Source organism: Corvus moneduloides, chromosome 33 (assembly GCF_009650955.1).
Source record: "Corvus moneduloides isolate bCorMon1 chromosome 33, bCorMon1.pri, whole genome shotgun sequence".
In the NCBI taxonomy this organism is placed as follows: domain Eukaryota; kingdom Metazoa; phylum Chordata; class Aves; order Passeriformes; family Corvidae; genus Corvus; species Corvus moneduloides.
In genome coordinates this window covers 584,652-609,944 of record NC_045508.1, presented here as the reverse complement: position 1 = coordinate 609,944, position 25,293 = coordinate 584,652, and the positions used below count along the sequence as shown (strand labels likewise).

The 25,293-nt window shown below is 51.8% G+C and overlaps 2 protein-coding genes across 5 annotated transcripts in view; one reads left to right on the top strand and one right to left on the bottom strand.

The window, feature by feature from the left end:
- LOC116437155 overlaps nucleotides 1–25,293 on the bottom strand; it is a 207,828-nt gene that overhangs the window by 19,934 nt on the left and 162,601 nt on the right. The window lies entirely within an intron of this gene.
- Nucleotides 7,405–25,293, top strand: part of LOC116437167 — a 29,555-nt gene continuing 11,666 nt past the window's right edge. For 2 of the 4 annotated variants that reach the window (XM_032094775.1, XM_032094774.1), the window contains exons 1-2: nucleotides 7,411–7,550; nucleotides 8,423–8,728. In XM_032094775.1, coding sequence (XP_031950666.1) covers nucleotides 7,517–7,550; nucleotides 8,423–8,728 — 340 coding nt within the window. In that variant the 5' untranslated portion in view covers nucleotides 7,411–7,516. Of the gene's footprint in view, nucleotides 7,551–8,422; nucleotides 8,729–25,293 lie in introns of all 4 variants that reach the window. The other 2 variants (XM_032094776.1, XM_032094773.1) reach the window with 2 other exon arrangements.

Genomic DNA, 25,293 nt, shown 5'->3' with positions numbered 1-25,293 from the left:
ACGGCTCGTGCTCTGGGCTCGCAGGGTGCGGAAATGAAAGCGGGGGCTCTGCAGGCTCAGCGGCCACAGTGGGGGCTGAGGCAGGGCCCCCGCTGGCCACAGCCACTCGGTGTGGGAAAGGCCCTGCCAGCCCCAGCCCTGCAGCAGGACCAGTCCCAGGCACGCTGCAAGCCCCGGGCCAGGCAGCTCTTGCAGCGCTGGGCAGAGCTCAGCCCACAGCAGACGCTGCAAGGAGAGGCTGTGGCTGCAGTGCCCCAAACAATGCTGGCCCAGGGGGGATGTGCCAGGCTGTCTCCTGCTCGCCCGGCCTTCCTCCTCCTCCTCCTCCTGCTGCTGCTGCTGCTGCTGCTGCTGCTGCTGGGTGAGTTGGGGATGGCTTTGCCTTGGGGCTCAGCACTGCAGGGCTGCTGAGCGGGGCAGGACAGGGCAGTGCTGGGCCCAGGGCAGGCCCCAGGGGAAAGGGTGTGTGGAGCAGCCGTGCAGCACTGAGGGGCAGAGCTGCTCTGGGGAGGGCAGCAGGACCAGTGCTTCCTCCAGCTCCCATGCACCTCTGAGCAAAAGGGGCAATCTCCAAGTCCTCTGAAGTGGTTCAGGTCATAGTGTGAGACATGGGAGACGCTAAAATGCTTTAGAGAGCCAGCAGCATCCACCTGGAACCACAAACCCAACCAAAATGGGCTTGGGGTGGTGTTAAACCCAGAGATAAAGTGACACTGAACCGTGCCATAAATCACATCCCTCCTGATGGAACAGAATTTTCTAAAAGTCCTTGCAAGGAGTTTCAAAAGATAAACTGAAACTTCTCCTTGAGTTTCAATGCTGCCGGATAGTTGTTTATTAAGTCTTATCAGAGGAACAGAGCCACTAGTGTGACTCAGGCATAACACACAGCACAGAAAGCAGGAGAGAAGTCTCTAATTATCAAGATTTACACGGCCTTTTAAAGATAATTTAATTAATAGTTACGAAAAACTTATATTATTTTCACTTTCCTACCAATTATTCAGTAACACGGCCAGGAACTGCAGAATTCTCTATCCAGTCATTCCAAACTACTTTTACTGCAGAACATGGAGTATTAGAAGAAGGATAAGAAGGTTTAGAGAACAACAACAATCCTCCATTTTGATATTTTTTACTCTTATCTATTTACTACAAAGAGAAGCCCAAAACCTCCAAAATTTTCAGCCTGTGACAATCTTACATAGTAGTCTATCACCTAATTCACACCACTGTATTTTCTAGTTCTTGTCTGATCGTTGGTAATTTTTTCCAAGGTTGGAGGTTAAAACAGTGTTGTTCACGGGGGTAAGAACCCTTAAAAACAGGCAGAGAAATATTCTCAGCACTCTGGGTTCCTACAATAAAGGAGATGCAGGATGGAGCTGTATGGATGTCCCGGTTTGAGACAAATTCAGAGGACTGTCCAAAATGAACGTTCTCTGATTGAAGGCAGGTTACAGCCATCCCTCCCCCTCCAGGTTTGGGGGAAAAAAAAACGTTTCCTCAGAGGAAAATGAAAGGGAGAAAACCTATTTATTTAACAAACACACGGGAACAGAATCGTGCTAAATAATCAAACCTCTTGCTGTGGAGAGAACCTGGTGAAATTCCGAGTCCTTCTGTAGGTGTGGCTGTTCTCTCTCCGGAGCTAGGGTGTGGCCCCTCCAGCCTGTGGCATTCACCTCCTGGTGCTGGTGATCCAGATTGGAGCAGAACAGTCCAAGGAAAGTTCTTGCCTCAGCTAATGAGCTGGCTAAGCAGCAGAGAATTTTAACTCTCTGTTTCTCTCCTGAGAAAAAGCCGAAAAACTTGGAAAAAAAAGGAAGGGTGCTTCCCCCCAGGACAATGGGTGGGAAGGTGCTGGCCCAGCCAAGAATCAGCAGTGGGAACATGGGCAGGGGCACGGGGATGAGCTGGGTTGCTGCCTGTCTGACCAAACCCCTCTGTGCCCCACAGGTGCAGGTGCTGCTGTGATGGCCCAGGACATCTGCAGCTCCCCAGGGCATGGTGAGTACAGGGATAGGTCCTGTAAAGGGAGCTGTGTTGGGCTGGAGATGGGAATGGAGAAGGGCTTTTTTCCCACATGTGTGGGAAATTCTTCCCCTCCCAGATTCTGCACTTGCATCAGCAACACTCTCTCAGGCCATCCCTGTGTGCTCATGTCCAGGTGACCTCCCAGCTCCTGCCTTCCAAATGAGCCCTGCTGCTGCACAGGAAGGGGAACAGGTTTTGGTTGGGTGCATAACTGGCAGGAAATCTCCAGTCACCCAAATCTTCTTCTGCAAGGACGGGGTGCAGGTGCACAGCCTGAAAGCCCAAAAGGGGAAGGGGACCTACTACATGCTCTTCACTGTGACAATGGGGAGCGCAGGGACATTCACATGTGGATACCAGTACAAGGACAACAGCAACCAAGTGAGGAACTCTGCCCTCAGTGCTTCCCAGAATCTGAGTCTCACAGGTGAGTCATGGCGCTGGCGCACAGACAGATAACACTCCCAGGCCCCCCAGAACCCAGGGGAGGGAGGGGACCCTGCCCTGCCCCATGGCATGTCCCTGGGCAGTTGGGATGCTTGGGGGCGGGAAGGTGTCCAGCTGTAGGACAGCTGTGTGTATGGGCTCTCAGCATCAGCAGGCCCCAAGCTCAAACCATCCCAAAGCAATGGCACCTCCTGGGTCTTAGCCATGGAAGAAGCTTTCTTGCAGCACAGCCTGTTTTGGGTGGGTTCATTGTTCCCAGTGGATGCCTCTGGCTTTGAAAAGGGCTCCAGCATCTGCCAAGTCTCACACTATGGCCTGAACCCCCTGAGAAGGTTTGGGAATTCTTCCCTTTGCTCAGAGGTGCATGGGAGCTGGAGGAAGCACTGTTCCTGCTGCCCTCCCCAGAGCAGCTCTGCCCCTCAGTGCTGCACGGCTGCTCCACACACCCTTTCCCCTGGGGCCTGCCCTGGGCCCAGCACGGGCCCTGTCCTGCCCTGCTCAGCAGCCCTGCAGGCCACGCTTCCCTCCTTCCTCCTGGATCTCTGTGTCCAACCTCCCCTCCCTTCTCCAGAGTCACACGGCATCTACAACAAGATGGTGGGGAGCTCAGCACAGGAGCTTTGACACCTTGCCCAAATTGTCCCAAGGCAGTTTCATCCCCCTGTACAAATCCTGCATCCCTGACAGGGGGACAGTCCAGCTGCCCAGCACACCCCACTACTGGTTTTGGCATGGATTGATGGGATCAACAGCATCCTCTGGAGAGAGGGATGCAACCAGAGGAGAACAAATTCTAGTTCAAGTGCCTGCAGCCCTCCAGGTTCCACCTCCACAGCTCAGCCTGGAGCTGTAAATATCCCACAATTGCCTCCTTGGGGGAGGAACCCTCCCACCTCAAGCACCAGGAGAGCTCAGGGCCTTGTGTTAAAATCACTAAACCCTCCCCAAGCCTTGAGATCCTGGGCTGTGACTGCACAGCAAACCCCAGGCTGGCCTTACACTATTCCTGCAGGACAGAGCAGACCTGGCCTTTCCTCATTGCTTTTCCTGTGTTAAAACAAAGAAAAATCTTTGTACTAGGCAATCAATTGTTCCTTTGTGATGCAGCACTTGGAAGGGCTGTCGTGCTTCCTCTCAATTGCTGTCTTGAATAAATTTGGCACATCTTGGGAAAATAGGATTAAAAACGGCTCTGACTTGTCTTTTGTATTTTTCTTCCAAGCTGCCGTGTTTTCCAAACACTCAGCGTATTTCCCACATCTTCTATGCTCTGGAATCAACTGTAGTTGCATTTTTTTTCCTTTAAAGCTTTTATTCTCATTTTCTTACTGATACTCCAAAGTTTGTTCAAGGCTGGAGAATCAGAGAATCATAGAAAGGTTTGGGTTGGAAGGGACCTTAAGGATCATCTCATTCCACCCCCCTGCCAGGGGCAGGGATATCTCTCTCTAGACCAGATGGTTCCAAGCCCTGATCAGAAATTTTTGACCAGGTCAGTCATTCAGGCACATTTAGAGACACAAATTAAGCCTATGGAAACATCCCTCAGGGTAAGGAAGTTCCAATGCAATTAAATTTCTCTCCAAAATGTGTAGTGGCCCATCTGAGATAATTCTCTTGGCCATGTTAAGTATTTTGGTCATAGTGCGAGACTTGGCAGATGCTGAAGTGCTTTGGGGAGCCAGAGGCATCCACCTGGAAGCACAAACCCAGCCAAAATGGGCCTGGGGAGATGTCACACCCAGAGACAAAGGAGATGCAGGATGGAGCTGCATGGGTGGGAAGGTGCTGGCCCAGCCAAGAATCAGCAGTGGGAACATGAACAGGGGCACGGGGCTGAGCTGGGCTGCTGCCCATCTGACCAAACCCCTCTGTGCCCCACGGTGCAGGTGCTGCTGTGATGGCCCAGGACATCTGCAGCTCCCCAGGGCATGGTGAGTACAGGGATAGGTCCTGTAAGGGGAGCTGTGTGGGGCTGGAGACGGGAAGGGAGAAGGGCTTTTTTCCCCATGTGTGAAGCTCTGTCACAGGGCCAGTGGAAGCTAAAGACAAATCCTGCCTTAGCCTCAGATTTTGGCAACAGTTTAAATTTAAGGAATCACTTGGGCTTGCAAGTTCTAATGATGGCAAATCAGATATATTTATAAAAATTAATTAATTATTTAAAAGAGAAAATATAACAGATGAAAGATCTTAATTAGAGTTACTTACTACCGAGTATTGAACTAAAAAGGACTAGTAGAATATTACAGTACAACATAAAACAGTGCACGATACTGAGGTACCTATATTAAAGCTAACAAAACAAATAGTATTGATAAGGACTCAAATGTCACCTACAACGAAATGACAATAATGTACATGGATTCCTTCCCTCAACCTTCAGGGGAGTTACTGTGAAGCAGCATCCCTGCTCAGGGAGAAACTTCAGACATTTCCAGGGAAATGTGTAGGAGATTTCTACTTTCTGAAACTTTGCTGTGCCTTTTACAGTGCTAAAGTGACTGTCAGTCAGTCAGAAATCCAGCTTGTCTTGTTAAATCTCACTTCAACAGTGAGACATTTATTGGCAGCTGGGAGAGGCCAGATTGGTGTTAAGCCCTTGGCACCAAAACAACTCACTACAAACAGCTTGTCCTGTTTGAGTTACCTGACTGGTTAACAAACAACAAAAGAACTCTTGGGGGGAGTGAAATGCCTTGTTACAACTCCTGGAGAGGAAAGTCTTCCCCTCTCAGATCTGAGCCATTTTCCAGGCCTGAAACAGTTTACACTGTCCTGGTCCATCCCTTTGCCCTCTCTGCAGGTGACCTCCCAGCTCCTTCCCTCTTCTTGAACACCAATGCCACGTTGGGTGCAGTACAGGAAGGAGAACAGGTTTTGTTTCGGTGCCAAATTTTCCCAAAGTCTCCTGCCACCCAAATCTTCTTCTGCAAGGATGGGGTGCAGGTGCACAGCCTGAAAGCCCAAAAGGGGAAGGGGAGCTACTACATGCTCTTCACTGTGACAGTGGGAAGCGCAGGGACATTCACATGTGGATACCGGTACAAGGACAACAGCAACCAAGTGAGGAACTCTGCCCTCAGTGCTTCCCAGAATCTGAGTCTCACAGGTGAGTCATGGTGCTGGGGCACAGACAGATAATACTCCCAGGCCCCCCAGAACCCAGGGGAGGGAGGGGACCCTGCCCTGCCCCATGGCATGTCCCTGGGCAGTTGGGATGCTTGGGGGCGGGAAGGTGTCCAGCTGTAGGACAGCTGTGTGTATGGGCTCTCAGCATCAGCAGGCCCCAAGCTCAAACCATCCCAAAGCAATGGCACCTCCTGGGTCTTAGCCATGGAAGAAGCTTTCTTGCAGCACAGCCTGTTTTGGGTGGGTTCATTGTTCCCAGTGGATGCCTCTGGCTTTGAAAAGGGCTCCAGCATCTGCCAAGTCTCACACTATGACCTGAACCCCCTGAGAAGGTTTGGGAATTCTTCCCTTTGCTCAGAGGTGCATGGGAGCTGGAGGAAGCACTGTTCCTGCTGCCCTCCCCAGAGCAGCTCTGCCCCTCAGTGCTGCACGGCTGCTCCACACACCCTTTCCCCTGGGGCCTGCCCTGGGCCCAGCACGGGCCTTGTCCTGCCCCGCTCAGCAGCCCTGCAGGCCACGCTTCCCTGCTTCCTCCTGGATCTCTGTGTCCAACCTCCCCTCCCATCTCCAGAGTCACACGGCATCTACAACAGGATGGTGGGGAGCTCAGCACAGGAGCTTTGACACCTTGCCCAAATTGTCCCAAGGCAGTTTCATCCCCCTGTACAAATCCTGCATCCCTGACAGGGGGACAGTCCAGCTGCCCAGCACACCCCACTACTGGTTTTGGCATGGATTGATGGGATCAACAGCATCCTCTGGAGAGAGGGATGCAACCAGAGGAGAACAAATTCTAGTTCAAGTGCCTGCAGCCCTCCAGGTTCCACCTCCACAGCTCAGCCTGGAGCTGTAAATATCCCACAATTGCCTCCTTGGGAGAGGAACCCTCCCACCTCAAGCACCAGGAGAGCTCAGGGCCTTGTGTTAAAATCACTAAACCCTCCCCAAGCCTTGAGATCCTGGGCTGTGACTGCACAGCAAACCCCAGGCTGGCCTTACACTATTCCTGCAGGACAGAGCAGACCTGGCCTTTCCTCATTGCTTTTCCTGTGTTAAAACAAAGAAAAATCTTTGTACTAGGCAATCAATTGTTCCTTTGTGATGCAGCACTTGGAAGGGCTGTCGTGCTTCCTCTCAATTGCTGTCTTGAATAAATTTGGCACATCTTGGGAAAATAGGATTAAAAACGGCTCTGACTTGTCTTTTGTATTTTTCTTCCAAGCTGCCATGTTTTCCAAACACTCAGCATATTTCCCACATCTTCTATGCTCTGGAATCAACTGTAGTTGCATTTTTTTTCCTTTAAAGCTTTTATTCTCATTTTCTTACTGATACTCCAAAGTTTGTTCAAGGCTGGAGAATCAGAGAATCATAGAAAGGTTTGGGTTGGAAGGGACCTTAAGGATCATCTCATTCCACCCCCCTGCCAGGGGCAGGGATATCTCTCTCTAGACCAGATGGTTCCAAGCCCTGATCAGAAATTTTTGACCAGGTCAGTCATTCAGGCACATTTAGAGACACAAATTAAGCCTATGGAAACATCCCTCAGGGTAAGGAAGTTCCAATGCAATTAAATTTCTCTCCAAAATGTGTAGTGGCCCATCTGAGATAATTCTCTTGGCCATGTTAAGTATTTTGGTCATAGTGCGAGACTTGGCAGATGCTGAAGTGCTTTGGGGAGCCAGAGGCATCCACCTGGAAGCACAAACCCAGCCAAAATGGGCCTGGGGAGATGTCACACCCAGAGACAAAGGAGATGCAGGATGGAGCTGCATGGGTGGGAAGGTGCTGGCCCAGCCAAGAATCAGCAGTGGGAACATGGACAGGGGCACGGGGCTGAGCTGGGCTGCTGCCCATCTGACCAAACCCCTCTGTGCCCCACGGTGCAGGTGCTGCTGTGATGGCCCAGGACATCTGCAGCTCCCCAGGGCATGGTGAGTACAGGGATAGGTCCTGTAAGGGGAGCTGTGTGGGGCTGGAGACGGGAAGGGAGAAGGGCTTTTTTCCCCATGTGTGAAGCTCTGTCACAGGGCCAGTGGAAGCTAAAGACAAATCCTGCCTTAGCCTCAGATTTTGGCAACAGTTTAAATTTAAGGAATCACTTGGGCTTGCAAGTTCTAATGATGGCAAATCAGATATATTTATAAAAATTAATTAATTATTTAAAAGAGAAAATATAACAGATGAAAGATCTTAATTAGAGTTACTTACTACCGAGTATTGAACTAAAAAGGACTAGTAGAATATTACAGTACAACATAAAACAGTGCACAATACTGAGGTATCTATATTAAAGCTAACAAAACAAATAGTATTGATAAGGACTCAAATGTCACCTACAACAAAATGACAATAATGTACATGGATTCCTTCCCTCAACCTTCAGGGGAGTTACTGTGAAGCAGCATCCCTGCTCAGGGAGAAACTTCAGACATTTCCAGGGAAATGTGTAGGAGATTTCTACTTTCTGAAACTTTGCTGTGCCTTTTACAGTGCTAAAGTGACTGTCAGTCAGTCAGAAATCCAGCTTGTCTTGTTAAATCTCACTTCAACAGTGAGACATTTATTGGCAGCTGGGAGAGGCCAGATTGGTGTTAAGCCCTTGGCACCAAAACAACTCACTACAAACAGCTTGTCCTGTTTGAGTTACCTGACTGGTTAACAAACAACAAAAGAGCTCTTGGGGGGAGTGAAATGCCTTGTTACAACTCCTGGAGAGGAAAGTCTTCCCCTCTCAGATCTGAGCCATTTTCCAGGCCTGAAACAGTTTACACTGTCCTGGTCCAACCCTTTGCCCTCTCTAGAGGTGACCTCCCAGCTCCTTCCCTCTTCTTGAACACCAATGCCACGTTGGGTGCAGTACAGGAAGGAGAACAGGTTTTGTTTCGGTGCCAAATTTTCCCAAAGTCTCCTGCCACCCAAATCTTCTTCTGCAAGGATGGGGTGCAGGTGCACAGCCTGAAAGCCCAAAAGGGGAAGGGGAGCTACTACATGCTCTTCACTGTGATGAGTGGGAGTGTGGGGACATTCACATGTGGATACCGGTACAAGGACAACAGCAACCGAGTGAGGAACTCTGCCCTCAGTGCTCCCACAAACCTGAGGGTCACAGGTGAGTCGTGGCACTGGGGCACACACAGGAAACATTCCCAGATCCCCCCAGAACCCAGGGGAGGGAGGGGATGCTGCCCTGCCCCATGGCATGTCCCTGGGCAGTTGGAATGCTAGGGGTCAGGGTGCAGTTCAGCACAGCCTTGGGCACCAGGGACACTCCTGCCAGTCCCAGCAGAGCATCCTGCTCCTCTCCTGCCCCAGCATCACAGAAAGGGCAGAGTGGTGGTGCCAGAGCTAATGCAGAGCCACAGCTGAGCAGGGCATTCATTTATTGATCCCCACAGTTGATAGAGGATGGATCAGGGGGTCCCTGCAGTGTCTCAGTCTGTGCAGGACCTGGGGCAGCTGCAGACTCTCTCCCTGTCCCTTTCTCCTCCCAGGCAGCGGGTCCAGCTCCTAGGCAGGGACATTCACTGATGGTGATTCCCTCCCTCACACCCAGTGTCCCTCAGCATTGGGCCAAGGCTGCCCAGCTGCCAACACCAGGATACTGGGAGGTTCATCAGCCAGGACCTGGCTTGGCTCTAAGGGCATATCCTTCTCTCCTCTTTCACTCCCCATAACACACCCTCTTCTCAACATCTTCTTTGTGCACAGATATCACTCCAACGTGCCTCCAGACCACTTACAGAGACATCATGATAGGGCTCGTGGTCATCTCTCTCCTCCTTCTGGCTGCAACCACCTATTCTTTTGTGAGGAAAGGTGAGTGATTTCTGGATATTGAGGCTTGAGATGCATCCTGATGCAGGGCTGCTGCTGTCTGACCTCTGCTGGTTGAGGATGGTCAGCTCTTTACCCCATATCAAAGAAAGCTGAGCTTCTCAGGCTTTTCCTTTGTCACTGACAGATGTAAATCTGCAGAGATGACAAAAAATTTACCAAAGGAATGACTGTCCTTGAATGCCAAAATGTGTAGAGAGAAACCAAATGCATCCCTGCCCCAGGCACACATTGGCTCCCATCCTCTGGGAACAAGGATTGAGGCTCTGAGCTGCCCTGAGTGCAGCCAGCACAGCTCCTCCACACTCTGGCTGAGCACAGCTGCTGAGAGCCTGGGAGAAGCCAGGCTGGGAAAGGGGATTCAGGGTTGTGAAGGCTGGGACAGAAAAATCCCTCTGCCAGTGAGATGTGCAGGTTCAGCCCATCATCTTCACTGCACAGCCCAGAGCAGGGAAAGGTAGGGCTGTGCAGGAACTCTGCCTCCCACCTCTGCCTTTCTTTTCCTTGCAGGGGCCTGCAGAGAGAGATGCCAAAGGTGAGCAGCAATCCCTGGGGGCTGCGGGGCTGGGGCTGATGGAGACGAGGGAATCCCGGCCCCCTGGGGTGGTCCTTGTCCAGGGGCAGCATGGTCTGTGCCCATGGGGGGATTCCCCCATGGTGCAGGCAGGGAGGAGCAGGGCTTGCCCTGGCCTTGACTCCAGCCATGGACCCAATGCAAGACAGAATCATCCATGGCAATGACTCCAATGGGCTCATCACAGTCTGGGCACAGACCCCAGAACCCTTTCCCCAACTCTCTCCAGGCAGCAGCAAGTTCCCAGCCACGAGGCCGAAGTGACCGAGGACAATGAAATACAGTGTGAGTACCAACACTTTCCTACAGGTGACCCACAGACCCCTCTTTCTGTGGGACCCCCTTCTTGTGGCCTGGCTGCCCTCCAGCACCACCAGAATCCCTGAGCCCATGGGCCGGCCCTGCTGCAGCCTCAGGAGCTGCACTGAGTTGCAGGGACCTGCCCCAAACCCCCTTTCCATGCTCTCCATCCCTCCTCTCACAGCAGGACCTTTCCCAATTCCACACGCAATCCCAGCAGTTCATGTCCCAGTGGCATTTGCAAAACCACTGCCCATGGCACAAGGGCAGATCTCTCCCCACGCCGTTGCTCTGCTCCTTCCCTGCACGCATGGCCCAGCTCCTGCCTGCAGAAGAAAGGTGACAACAGACCCCCCATCCCTGCTCTGCATCCACAGAGGGAAGGGCAGCTTCCTCTGCTGCCAGGAGTGGGGTGAGATTAGGGGGACACAGGGCAGGGGATTCAGTCCTGACTCTGGGGAATTTGCTGTTCAAAGGCAGGGTGGGGCTTCTCCCTCCCAGAACAGGAAGCAAGGGCTCACTCTGTGCTTTTTATCCCCACCAGATTCCACCATCGCCCACGTTGGACACAACAGGGTGAGTTGGGCACAGCCTTGGTGCCAAAGCAGGGAGCAGTGCCCTGGGGATGGGATGTGAGTGTCAGGGTCTGTGCTGGTGGCTTGGTGGGGAGTCCCACTGGGCCATACCCGCTAAGAGCCAAAAGGAAGCATTGGCAGAAATAGACATTTCCGAGATATTTTTTCATGAAACCACTTTATTGAATTTTCTCAGCATCTTCTGCAGATATTCTCCCTGTATAAACATCTTATGCTGAAATGTCAGATACAAAAATCTGGGGGTTCCAAGTGGGAAATAAAATCAAACCAAAACTGAAAGAAAGGCCCAGCTCCTTGCAGCATTCCTCTACCCCAGGGCCAGAGGCTTGTGCAGGGCTTGCAGCCAGCAGCTGAAATAACAGGCTTTCCTTTTCCCTCTAAAGCCTGGCAGGCAGGAGCTGAACAGCAGCACAGAATACGCTCCAGTGAGGCCCTCCCGCAGCCAGCCCCGGTAGCTCCAGCACGGCGAGTGCCCCGGGACAATCGCCCACGCCGGCCTTTGCTCTCTGGCACAGCTCCTGCACTGGGAAAATGGGGCTGGGGGGTCCAGCTGGGGCTTGCTTGGGCTTGGCTGTGCTGGCCAAGGGCTGGCAGCTGGGAGCCTTGGGGCTGCTCCTGCAGCTGCTCCTCTGACCATGGTCTCCACCTCTCCCTTCCCACCCCCACTCCCACCCACCATGGCACAGTGGGGTTTTCAGGCCTCCCTGCAGCTCCCAGTGGGTTTGTCCCCGTCCCCAGGACCCTGCCGTGTGCCAGCCCCTTGGCTCGTGTTCACCAGCTCTTGTGGGGAATTGCCAGGGCTTGGCTTGGGAGGGCAACACCTCCCCACAAGGCCTGGCCAGGCCAACATGGCCACACCCAGCCCTTGCCACCTCATCAGAAATGTATTCTGGATGATTTAAACCAAATCTGTGTCTGTGACTTGCACGTGTATTTACAATGTCTGATGGATCAATACACACAAAATCTCTCCCATATATTGTACACGGACACGTTGTCATGATCTGGTTTTAAAGATACTAGAAATGCCTCTGCCCAAATTAAGGTGCAGTCGAGACCATATGCCAGTGACAGTAGTATTGGTTTTATTTGATAGTAAATATGAGAGAGAGAGAGAGAGAGAAAAGAGAGACAAAAGAAGAGAAAGACATAGAAAGTAGGTGGTGGGACAGAAAGAGAGTGACAGAGACAGAGTAAAGAAAATATCACCATCTGTGCATCCCACTGGTGTCCCGGTGATCCTCTCCAGCTGGTCTTCTTGGTGGTGATGGTTATTGTGGTGGTCAGCACCTGGCCTGAAGGCCTCACAATAATAATTAATCCCATTTTATAACTCCCTCTTTTATAACTGAAATAATTAAGACATAACTGAAATCATGTAAGCACCTTGACCAGTAGGTTATGCAATCTGACCAGTGTGGACTGTTGGAGAGCAGGCCCAGGCGGCTGGGGATGCGAGCAGCTATTGGCTGGTTGGCTGGGTGGCAACTGGCTCAGCCCATAGGGATCGACCCCGTGGAGCTTCAACTCTATGTAAAGTAAAGGAGGACTCAATAAAAGTTGGCTGTTGTGCATGAACCCAGTATGTCTTGTCGCTTGTCTGTCTTCGAAACTGCGACAATTGGTGACCCCTGGACATGATACAAGAGCTGCCGCAGGTATAGCGGGGAGACAGACGGGGCATCAGGGAGAGCTGCCCGCAGCCTTTGAGCTGTGAAGAGCGGCGGGATAGCCGCGGGGCAGCGGGGAGAGCTGCCCACAGCCTTCAAGCTGTGAAGAGCGGCGGGATAGCCATGCTTGGTCCGGACCTTCCCTTCTACTTTTTTTTTTTCTTTTTCCTTTTTTGTAATTGGGAGACATTGCCAGCATGAGTGCATGGGTTTCAGCACTGAAAGACCCCGTACTACAGCTGTGGACTTCCTTTTTAACAAAAAAAGGGATAAAATATGACAAACAGGCTTTAACAGCCTTAATCACATGGTGTAAGAGCCACAGACTAGACATCTCCGAGGGGACTGGAAAAGTGGAAGCGGGCTGGCAAAACTATAATCGAAGCAGCCTCCATAGGAAATGAGACAGCCATTAATGTGATAAAGGCTTGGAGGCTTATAGTGGACTTGCTAAAACAATTAAAAACTGAGAATAATGCAAGGATGATGCTGGGAATACTGCGAGCGCTGCCCACTGAGGCCGGCAGCGAGGAGAGGGCACCGGGAGAGGCAGCAGGAGGTGTGGATGCTGCACTGGGTGCGCAAGAGAGCACCTCGGCCGAGCAGGGCTGCGCCGCTGGCTTGTGCCAGGACGTTGCCTCCGGGGAGCGTTCCGCAACCAAGCAGGGCTGCGCTGCCAGCCCATGCCGGGGCGTCTCCCCCATGCAGCGCCACGCGGCCGTGCGGAGCCACACCGCGTGCCCATGCTGGGACATACAGTTTATGGAAAGCGCTGCCACCGAACCAAACGGTGGAGCCGCCCCTCATGGCCGCGCTACATGAAACAAGTGTCCTCCAGCCCCTCTGTGCCCTGCCTCCCACGGCTGCAGAGCAGCGCTTAAAGCTGGCCACTGCAGGACCATGTCCAGCTGCTGCCAAGTCTCTGGCCACTGCCGAGCCACTACCAGCAGGCATTCTGTGACCATGCCTGGCGGTGCTGGCTGCGAAGTTTCTGTGGAAACAGAGCGTCCTGCAGCTACATTGAACGCGCCTGCACAGCCATCACAAAAACGCTCGCCCGAGACAGACACGCTGTCAGAGGCGCCTGATCCCCGCTTAAGCGTCACGCCTGGAAATAGCGGTGGACCATGAAGTCCTAATGTCGCTGCTGCCACAGCAGCAGACACGCCGCTATTACCGGAGCTGGAGCTGTCCCCAGGATGTATAGCAACAAAGGATGTGAGAGAGACCAGAAGAGAGACCCAGAGCCATCCTCCCCCTTTGGAACACTGCGATATTGTCACTGTCACTACAGTGCTGATAGCCCTGCCAGGACAGCACCACAACCAGACACACTTGCACAGGCAAAAGCCTCACGCCTTCTTCCATCAAGGTGTTCCAGCTCTAAGTTTCTCATGGTCTTAAAGTTTCCTGTTCATAGAGTTAAGTTGTTAAGTTGTAACTTTTACGTTCATAAGCCTGCTGCATGCCACTTGGAGAGTTTGTATCACTGGTAATCCCATTTGACAGCTTTTGAATATGATTGTTACATCACCAATGATACAACGGGATCCATCTCTGGCTGAAAGGGCCTAGGCCTGTTGAGCCATGTTTGTCACCCTGTCTCCAAGGGCCCTGGAGACAGGATGACAGATGCTGCTTTTATATTTAAAAACAAAAAGGGGGAATTATTGTGGTGGTCAGCACCTGGCCTGAAGGCCTCACAATAATAATTAATCCCATTTTATAACTCCCTCTTCTATAACTGAAATAATTAAGATATAACTGAAATTATACAAGCACCTTGACCGGAAGGTTATGCAATCTGACCAGTGTGGACTGTTGGAGAGCAGGCCCAGGCCGTTGGGGACGCAAGCATCTATTGGCTGGTTGGCCAGTGTCAACCGGTTCAGCCCATAGGGATTGGCCGCGCGGAGCTTCAACTCTATATAAGTAAAGGAGGACTCAATAAAAGTTGGCTGTTGTGCATGAACCCAGTGTGTCTTGCCGCTTGTCTGTCTTCAAAACTGCGACAGATGGTCTCCCCAAAAAGCATAGAATCCGAGGGATTAATACACCCTCAGGCCAGGTGGCAATGTCCAGGTACGTCCCTTGGAGGGGGTGGCAGTCTCTTGCAGCAGACTCTGTATCTGTTGCATCACATGCAGTCCTGTGGTGCAAGGCCTCTGGGGAGCGCTTTGGGGAGCCTTTGATGGATTATGACACCCCTCAGCTGCCTCTCACATGAGTGTCCTGTGGATGTGCCCTGTGGGACTGGGGGGTTCCACAGCTGGGCCAATTTGTGTAAGGGAGGATGGGTGTTCACTGCTTCTCACCAGAGGTTACACCACGCACCCGAAACTTCCCCTGCCCCCTCATTTCTGTCAGCTATGGTCTCCTCCAGCCCAAATCCAGCCAGAGGTAACTCTCAGCACAGCTGCTGGGTTTGGCTCTCTTGTGGATGCATTCCTTTCCCTCAGCCTGTAGAGGGATTCCTTGTGGAACAGGGGCATATGATACCCCTGGAAAGACTGGACAACCCAGGGTTGCTGAGGAAAAGCCCCTGAACTGGCCCCTGGCTGCAGGCAGGCCTGGAAAACACCCTGGCTGCAGGCAGCTCTGAAAGTCCTTGGCAAAGTTATACACTGGTTGTCTCCCCCACGGATTAGAGGCCGTCTAGAGGGACTGGGCGTGAATCTTTGCAAAAGTAGGTATGAGCTTGTGTAGTTAAAGAATAAAGCGGAGAACGATGCTCAAATCGTATCGGTGCATGTGTCGTTACTCTGGCCAGCTCTCCAGCACTCAGGCCTCCCCCAAAACCTGGCACCCGAACAGGGACTCGAGTGTCTTTCACTTAAATGCGGTTTGTTCTCGCTTAAATGCGTTTCACTTAAATGCGGTTTGATTTCGCTTGAATGTGGTTTCGCTTGAATGTGGCAAGACTCCAAATCATCACAAGGACGGTGAGGAGCCTGGAGAGCTGGAGCGGGAGTGTCCCGGCAAAAAAGTTGAGTGGAGCCGGAGACCGGAGCTTGCGCGGCCGAGCGGGTCCCCGCAGGTAAGAAGCTATGGAATACGAGGCTGCAACTCGTCTCCTAGCCAGTATCCTCTCTAAGAGAGGCGAGACTGTAAAAGATCGAGATCTCTATGCCCTAATAACGTGGGCCCGGGAGCAAAGGTTTTTGAAATGCACTTCGCTTTTGTTCTCGACCGAAGAGTGGTGGGAAGTTGGAAACAGACTGTGGCTGTCCACAACTGAGGGTGGAAAGGAAGGTAAAGAAGCAAAAGCTCTGGGATTATCATGGAAAGCTGTGACTAATACCCTCAAAGAAATGAAGAGGAAGGTGGCTGTGGCAGCTATGGAAGTGCTGGGGGTTGGCGACCCCGGAAAGGAAAGAGAGGGGGGTCTCACGGAGCGGCAGCCAGGGTGGAGTCCAGGGTTGCGTGATTCTTCGGGCTGACTGCGGGTTGACCGATGAAGGGAACAGCAGCACCTGTAGGCTTGCTGCGGGAGCTGCTGGATGCGATGGGGAAGGAAGTTACCCTGCAGACGCCTGAGGGAGAAATGGCTAAAAAGGCGGAAGTTCAGCCTCCCGATTCTGGGGGCAGGGCGCAGACAAGCAGAGGAGAAGCGAGTGGTCCTAGCTGCCAGCCGAAAACAGCAGTGTGCCACCCCCCTCTGCCAGACAGCGGATCATTGTCCGACTGCGAAGCAGCCTCCACAACTTTGTCACCTGCAGAGCCAGAGCCAGCCAGGGCTGCCGGGGGTCAGCCCCAAGAGGAGGAGAAGCACCAAGAGATGATGCATGAATTAATGAAGAAGCTTGCTTAATTGTCTACACATCAGGATGCACTGGAGTCTAAGGCTTGCGAAACCACACTATCAGCACCATGGCGTCCCGTGGACCCACCGGTCCAAGACAGCCACCAGAACTCCTCCATTCCTGTTGGGAGAACCGAACACAAGGCCTACAGCTCTTTCCTCCCAGCAAGAGGACATGTAGCTATTGCCATAATCAGCCCCGACGGCGAGGATTGATCCATTGCGAAGGAGATGGAACGGAGCTGTCTGTAACGCAAACATTCTGAGAGGTTGGCTTCTCGTAAGCATCCTAACAGGGTCCCACGCAATGTTGACAGCAATCCAAAAGAGACAAAACATATGGGTCACCCTAGCTAATTTAACGGGGCAAGACTCCATGTGTCTGAGCCTGGCCACGCCAGGGGACCCATTTCGCACCTGCTTAATTGGGATCCCATATTTTAACCTGGAGATACAAAAATGCTGCTAACAAGGATTTTCTTGCTAGTTTCTAAGTCCATGAGAGACTTTTCTCTCTCACAGAAGAGGTAGCAGGGAATGTAAACAACCAAGCCACCTGCAACCTTGAAAAGTCTTGTTTATAGTATAGTAGAAAAATATTTTGACAATGGATGTTTTAGGATTTTAGCCAATCACCCCAAGGGGTGGCTGATCCTTTGTCCAATTAGACTATGAAGAAAAAAGTCTATAAAAGAGTTTGTAAAATAACTAAATAAATCAATCTTGCTGCACAATTCCTGCCTGCTGGATCTTCTCCTCTTCCTCCTCCCTATGGCTGCGGGACACAGTGATATACCCTAGGGCCCAGGCCTGCAGTAATATTTGGTGCTGCCCGACGTGATCTGCACTCTCTGACGTGTCCTGCTGCTGCGGGCCAAGCCGAATTCCTCTAGAGGTATGCTGTTCCACCCGGGACCGAGAGGTCCGACAGGACTGAGAAATGGCGAACAGTGGCTCACAAACCAACGCTGTGGTACTGGTCTGGAAAGGTGTGTTCAGCATATTGCACACCTCCATTCCTGAAAACTCAGTTCGGGAATTATTAGATTGGGCTACCTTAAAAGGGATTTCCATGGACAGAGATACTGCCCTGGACTTTGCCTTATGGCAGGAACTTGGCTGTGCTGTCCGGCATGAACTCCCGTTTGGGGACCCATCAGAATTATACAAAACCTGGCGTTCGTTATTTATTCTGCTGACCAACCTCGACTGTGGTAGCAGAGCTGGCTCGCCTATTTCGGTGATGAGTGACAGAGGAATGTCCGAGGGGGACCCCGCGGACTGGGCTTCCGGGGCAAATGATGGTGGATCCGGAAAGACTCCCCAGCTCCACAGGCAGAGCCTGCGCCGGCTCACCCTGCACAATTGCAGGACTCTGCGGCCCCCAGGAACCCCATGCCAGCAGAGGCAGGGATGTCAGGGCTGCAGGAGGGCGCGCAGTATGTCTTGCCACTCAGCTCGGCAGCGGCCATGGCTTATCCAGGGCTGTAAATTAGCGGCTTAGCGAATTGGACCCCCAGAGCGGCTCCTAGCCCCTTTGCCTATGCACCAACAAAGCCAAAATTTCCTGGATCTAACTTCTTAGCTGGCGTAGCGCCAGGCGTGCCTGCACCAAGACTGCATGGGTGTGGCCCACTGCCCTCCTTGGCGCTGGACTATCCTGCACCGCTGCAGAACCGAGCCATCGACCTTTTAATACAGCACTTGCTTTTGCTGACAGAGTTACTAAACATATCCCGGCAGCTGGGAGAATTGCTCAGCCTGCAAAAACAGCTGCAGTAGATAACAGAGGCACCCTGCTGTGCAGGGTGAACCTGGCCCGTGCCACCAGCACCACCCGCACCGCCCGCAGGAGCTGCAGCTCCTAACCAAGGAGCAACGTGGCCAGCGGCGAACCCAGAAGTAGCGCTGCCACGGGAAAACCCGAACGCGGCTGGGGAGCAAGCGACGAGCGCAGCACCGGCTGTGGCTGCAGTGCAAGGGCCAGCGACGGCGCCGAACGCTGCTGCGGAGCAAGAGATGAGCGCGGCACCGAGCGCGGCTGTAGCCCCAGAGACGGCAGCAGCAGCTCCAGTACCAGTTCAGTTGGGACTGGCCGAGACGGCATCCCGTAAAGAAGCTGCTGTTCAAACTGCAGCGCAGCCAGCTGCAGTCTGTGCTGTCTGTTCTGGCTCTAGCGAACTTAGCCAAAGTGCCCCTCTCCGTCCACCTCTGTTCGCTCTCAGTGTCTCAGAGTTGCTTTTGCCTGATGATTCCTCGTCAGGAAGTGAGGCAGATGAGGTTCTGGCCCCAGGTCGTAAAGCTGCCGCAGCCAGGCAGTGAAGGAAAAGGCTGCTCCAGTCTCGCCCCTGGACCTTTCAGGACTGCACGGTAACAGTGCGTCCAACTCACTACAGTCGCTTCTTAGAGTCAGTTAAAATGCGAGCATTGGAGGAGGGTGACTGGAGGTTATTGGAAACACTTGGAATGCCAAATAGATTTGAGGATTCTGGGGGTAATCGGGAAGCTGTTGCACTCCATCCACAGGCTGTGCCAGAAGTTCAGGATGGTAGTGACTCCCCAAAAGCAGAGATCCAAGCTTTCCCAGTGTATAAGGCTCTCCCAAGTTCAGGCGAATGTGATAAGCATGAGGTGATTACTTGGAAAGTTGCCCAGGACCTCCAATCCAAGGTGGCACAATATGGGCTAGGTTCTGCTGAGGTTATGCAAATAATAAGGGTGATAAATACAGATTTGCTTTCTCCATTTGATATCAGACACTTAGGTCAAATTCTATTTCAGCCTGTACAATTTACACTTTTTGAGAAAACCTGGAGAAAGCTGGCCGGCAAGGCTGCATTAGCGAATATGCAGCTCCCTGCTGCTGATCCTAGACGGACAGCAGGAATGGATGCTCTTGTGGGGACTGGTCCCTTCTCTGATCTCAGCCTACAGGGTACTTTTTCCTCTAGTGTCCTGCAGCAAGTTCAACAGGTCGGCATGGCTGCCCTGTGGAAAAACATAGAGTTGTCTGCACCTAGAAAGCGATATACTGAAATAGTAGAGTCATTCCACTCTTTTGTAGAGAAAGTCGCTGCTTCTCTTGAGAAGCAGGTTGAGGATGACGGGTTAAGACAGATGTTGTTAAGGCAGTTAGTGAGAGATAACGCAAACGAGGAGTGCAGAAAAATCATAGATGCTTTACCAGGGGATCCTGAGGTAACAGACATGGTCGAAGCCTGCGCTAAGGTGGGATCTGGGAACCAGAAAAGGTCTGCTTTGGCTGCATTCCTGCAGCCTGTTCACACATCTGGTCGTGAACCAAAGCAACCAAAACAGGCGAAAAAATGGAAGCGGCCTAAGCCGAGCCAAAAAGAGAACACACCGATCCCCCAGTGCAAGAGGTGTGGCAGACCAGGGCATTGCACGGGCTACTGTAGATCCCGGATTCATGCCGATGGTTGGCCTTTGTCAGGAAAATTCCGCTGGGGTGCAAGGAGGGGGAATTGCTCTCTGATGCAGTTGCTCCCCCGGAGAGTGGCACAGGTACAGGCACAGGCCTACTCAGCCACCCTAGAGACGGCACCCAGGGATCAGAGGGCACCCACGGATCAGACGGGTTTGACGTCCACACCGCAGCCGCAGTCGTCTTAGACTCTAGCGGTATTTATAAGGTTCCCTTGGACACATATGGACCCCCAGCCCAGGGATCCAGTGCGATGCTGGTGGGAAAACCTGACGTTGCCCATCAAGGAATCTTAGTGCACTCAGCAGTTATTGACGCTGACTTTAAAGGTCAGATTTGTGCTATGGTCTCCACGCAAAAACCCCCTGTAACTATTCCTGAAAAGACCTGCCTTGCTAAATTAGTGCCATTTAAGTCTTGTGTCTCCAGGATAGAACAACAAACTCACAAAGATAACGGCAGTGGATCTACGGGACTTCCGCAGGCCTTCTGGACTGCAGACATCTCTGACCAAAGGCCACAGATGACATGTACCCTGATCCTGCTGAACGCCCGTCCGCCCCGGATTCAGCTTCGAGGTTTGATTGATACTGGTGCTGATGTAACTATCATCTCCTTCTCTGCGTGGCCTCCCTCATGGCCACTAGCCCAGTGGGATCGGCCATCGCAGGATTAGGAGGAACCACACAGAGCTATTTAAGCAAACGGCCTGTAGTGGTGAAGGACTCAGAGGGGCACACAGCTACAATCAGGCCTTATGTTGCTACCACTTCCCTTAACCTTTGGGGACGGGATGTGTTGGCAGCTTGGGGCGTACGGATTGGGACAAAATCTTTACCAGGGGTCACTGTGTGTAAGGGCGCACAGTATCCTACACTGCCTTTGTGGTGGTTGATTAACACACCAATCTGAAGTCAGACTCTGCTCAGTTAGTTGAATTAAGGGCTGTTACCATGGCATTTCAGTGATTCTCACAGGAACCTTTGAATTTGGTTACTGAAGCCAACTAGCAAAAGCTTTGTATACAATCAATCACCTTACAGTGCCACAAAATTCAAATAATCCTGTTATTCTGAATCGCTTTCTCTCATTGCAATCTGCAGGCGAGAGACAACTGCCCCGGGCAAAAGTCTGGGTATGGAATTTACTCATTAACCAGTGGGAAGGCCCACATGAGCTTATCGCTTGAGGTCGTAGGTATGCTTGCGTTTCCACAGATACTGGGATACGGTGGCTACCTGCAAAATGTGTTCGCCTGACCTACGGCAGCAGAGGCAGAACAGGCAACCTCCAAATGATGACCAGAACGCCAACCATCCAAATGGCGACCAGAATGTAGATCATCAGCCTAATGACTCTTCTGATGATGACCAGGACGTCAACTGTCAGGCAGATGGTCCTTCCACAAGCAGAAATTGAACTTTAAATTTCTTGTTATGGAGTCAGATAGTTAAAGCCTTAAGGACATATTTAGAATTAATAACTGATGTAAATTTCTGTTTAGGATTAATAGTAGAGTTGTTATCAAACAAAAAGGGGGAATTGGAGATACAAAAATGCTGTTAGCAAGGATTTTCTTGCTAGTTTCTAAGTCCGTGAGAGATTTTTCTCTCTCACAGAAGAGGTAGCAGGGAATGTAAACAACCAAGCCACCTGCAACCTTGAAAAGTCTTGTTTATGGTATAGTAGAAAAATATTTGGACAATGGATGTTTTAGGATTTTAGCCAATCACCCCAAGGGGTGGCTGATCCTTTGTCCAATTAGACTATGAAGAAAAAAGTCTATAAAAGAGTTAGTAAAATAATTAAATAAATCAATCTTGCTGCACAATTCCTGCCTGCTGGATCTTCTCTCCTCCTCCTCCCTATGGCTGCGGGGCACGGTGATATACCGTAGGAACCAGGCCTGCGGTAATAGGACCCCACACTGCTGTGTTGGTGAGGGCTCATAAGGCAGATCCTGTAATCATTTGCACTGGGAATTGTCACTGTTTCCCCCCTCCTCCTCCCTTCATGGTTCGGGGGATATTGCGAGAGATGTAAGCTTGGCCAGGACCCTGCGGGGGGGTGGGGGCTTGGCCAGGATCTCATCTTCCAGTTCGGGGATCATGGAGCGTGGCTCTGTGGGTGGCAGTGTGTTTCTATCTGTCCAGGCCTATTGCTACGTTGGATCTGCCCGCCTTCACTGTTTTCTGCCTGCTGCTGTGCTAAGACTGATTGCTGCCTGTGAGTTTACAAAAGGAGCAATTCGCCCTCTCCCCCATGTGAGGAGGTTGCTGAGCTCGCGTTGGAGCGCTGCTGGAAGCTGCGGGAGAATCAGCGCCCCTTCCCTGCCGCTCCGGAGCCCACCGCCTCCCCCTGCCGGCTGCGAGGAGTCACTGCAGCTGTCGGCTCACCGGGGCCACCACCGCCCCCTGCCGGGTATGGCCATAGTTACACCAAAGGGGAAAGTCGTGCTGAATGAGTGGGAAAACTTCTGTTACAGGTTTGTTGTTGTTGTTGTTTGTTCTGTTACACATAGATATATTTGCTAGTAAAGAACTGTTATGCCTTTTCCCATATTTTTGCCTGGAAGCCCTGTAATTTTAAAGTCATAATAAATTGGAGGGAGGGGGTCATCTTTCCATTCCAGGAAGGTTCCCGCTTTCCTTGGCAGACATTTGTCTTTTAAACTAAGACAGGTGCCAAAATTCACTCCTTGGTTCTGAAGTGCCAGAATGGTTCCTTTGTTCAATGGGGCCCCACAGTGTCACAGTGCCTTTGTTCCATGAGATTCTGCAGTGTCACAGTGGGCTTCCTTGGTTCTATGAGGCCGCACAGTGTCACAGTGGGCTTCCTTGGTTCTATGAGGCTGCACAGTGTCACAGTGTTCTCCTTGGAACTGCAGTTCCCTTGATTCCCGGAGGCTCCATACTGTCATTATGGTCCCTTTGTTCCATGAGGGTCCATAGTGTCACATTGGCCCAGAGGTTCCATAAGGCCCCACCATGTCACAACGGCCCCTTGGATCTGCAGTGTCGTAATTGACCCTTGGTTCCCTGAGGTTCCACAGTGCCACAATGGCCCCTTGGTTCCATAGGGCATGACAGTGTCAAAAAGGCCCCTTGGTTCCATGATGTTCTGCAGTGCCACAATAGACCCTTTGTTCCAACAGGCCTCACAGTTTCACAATGGCCACTTGGTTCTTGGTTTGAGACAAATTTGGAGGAAAATGTCTGAAATGAATGTCTCTCTGTTAGAAGGCAGATTTCAGCAGCCCCTCCCCCACCAGGTTCAGAAAGAAATTTCTCAGAGGAAAGTGAGAAAAAATGCTGTTTATTTAACAAGCAAAATGCACGCAGGCACGGAAAAAAGAATAATGTTAAATAATAAAACCTCTTGCTGTGGAGAACTGAGAATATTCAAAGTCCTTTCTGTGGGTGTGGCTCTCTCTCTCTCTGTGGAGCTGGGGTTCGGTGTTGGCCCCCCCCCAAGGCCACGGTGTAAGGCCACCTGGTGATGTTCTGGTGTTGCTGAACAGTCCGGAAGAAAAGAAGCCAAAGTCCCAGGGACCTACTTTCTTGCCTCAGCTAGCAGACTAGCTAAAAAGCAAAGAATTTAAACTCTCTATCTCTCTCCTGAGAAAAGGAGCCGAGATCTGGGAAAAAAAGCAGGAAGGTGCTTTTCTCAGCAGCAGCAATGCAGGGGAGTGAGTGTGTCCTTGAACACAAAACCACTCTGAAGAATTTGCTTGGCTTCTCTCCCCCCTCTCCTGAGAAACAGCTTAAAGACACAGGAAGGCACAGGATTCATGTCTGGCATAGGGCAGATGATAGGGAATACAGTATCATACCCAGTCACCCCAGGAAAGCTCCATGGGACCTCCCAGTGTCACAATGGCCCCTTGGTTCCATGAGGCCCTGTAATGTCACAATGTTCTCCTTGTGTTATGGGCTGAGGCTCCTCTGTCAGTTTTTCCCATTAACATCGTGACGATGCTGCGAGGGGGTGACTCCCCTTGCAGATGGATAGCCAGTGATCAATCCACACAGAAGGAGTGGCTGATAGCCCTGGCATCCCAACTGAATTGCTTGGTAGGGAAGGGAATGAGGTGTTTTAGCAGTTTTGGCCTGGGGGCTCTCTTCTGCTCTGGAACCTGGAGCTGTCATGTGGTGCTACCGGGAATTGTGCGGTCTCAGCCTGGACTTTCTGCACGGCGGCTCAACAGTGGGAGTTCTACCTGCGCCCTGCCTGTGCCCGCTGCTTGCAAGAGAGGCCCCCAGCCACCCCCCACTGCTGACTTAGACTTTGGCAACCACCAGTACCGAGACTGTCTGCTGCCCACATGAGTTTGCAGGGGGAGCACCCTCCTTTTCTCCCTCTCCTGTCAGCGACAGCCTGGACTATCTGGGAAGTTCCAAGCTCGCTTTGGCCCCTGCCAGCTGTGAGTGAGCCAATGCAGCCTCTGCCCTGCTGGAGCCACCAGCACCACCTGCCAGCTGTGGTCATAATTACACCAAGAGGGAAAAGTAGTACTCAGCAGGTTAGAAGCTTCTGTTACTGTGTTGTTTGTTCTGTTTTGTTCTCTATATATATTTGTAGTAAAGAACTGTTATTCTTTTTTCTACATTTTTGCCTGAAAGCCCCATGATTTTGAAATTATAATAATTTGGAGGGAGAGGTCTTTCTATTCCAGGAAGCTTCATGCCTTCCTTGGAAGATATTTGTCCTTTAAATCAGGACAAATGGGCATCCATTTTCTTTGCACTGAGCATACAAAGATGAAAAATCCTGTGCTGTTTGGCTTGGCAGAAGTATTTCCCTCTGTCCTCCTTGTTTTACAATTTTTCCTGCTTCAAGCCCCATGTTCAGCTGCTGCAGAAAAGTGTGTGTCTCCTGTAAGCCTTGTGTCCTGCTGATCACACCTGGACATGCGATCTCCTGGACACCCACACAACACCCAAGTGCCACCAGAAACCTCCATGCACAGCACTGGATCTCTCAGGGTAGGATTTCCATGGCTGCCTGTGCTGCAGCCAGGAATTTCACTGCCATTCAGCCAGACACACAGGACATGACAAAGTTCCCTGCATGGGGCCAGAGCCCCTGAATCCAGAGCCCTGTGCAGCTCAGGCAGATACAATGCACACCCTGGCAGTGCCCTGGGCCTCTCCAGACTGGCATTTGGAGCCTGAGCAAGGTCTCACAGCAGGTGGGAAGGGGCAGAAGGTTTCTGCAGGGTCTTCACCCTCCCTGGCTGAAGGTCATGTCCCAGCACTTACTGCAGGTGTTGGAAAGAACAAAGCCCCAGCAAGGGCCCCTGACCAACAGCCACAGCTGCTTTCAGAGAAACCCCAGTGCCTTGCTGGGTTGCTGCTGGGGGGAAACTGGTGTCTGAGTCTCTGTGTTCAAATGAGCAGAGCAGGGCAGATCTGAAGCCCTGGAGGCTCTGCTCTGGTCAAGGAGGTCACAAG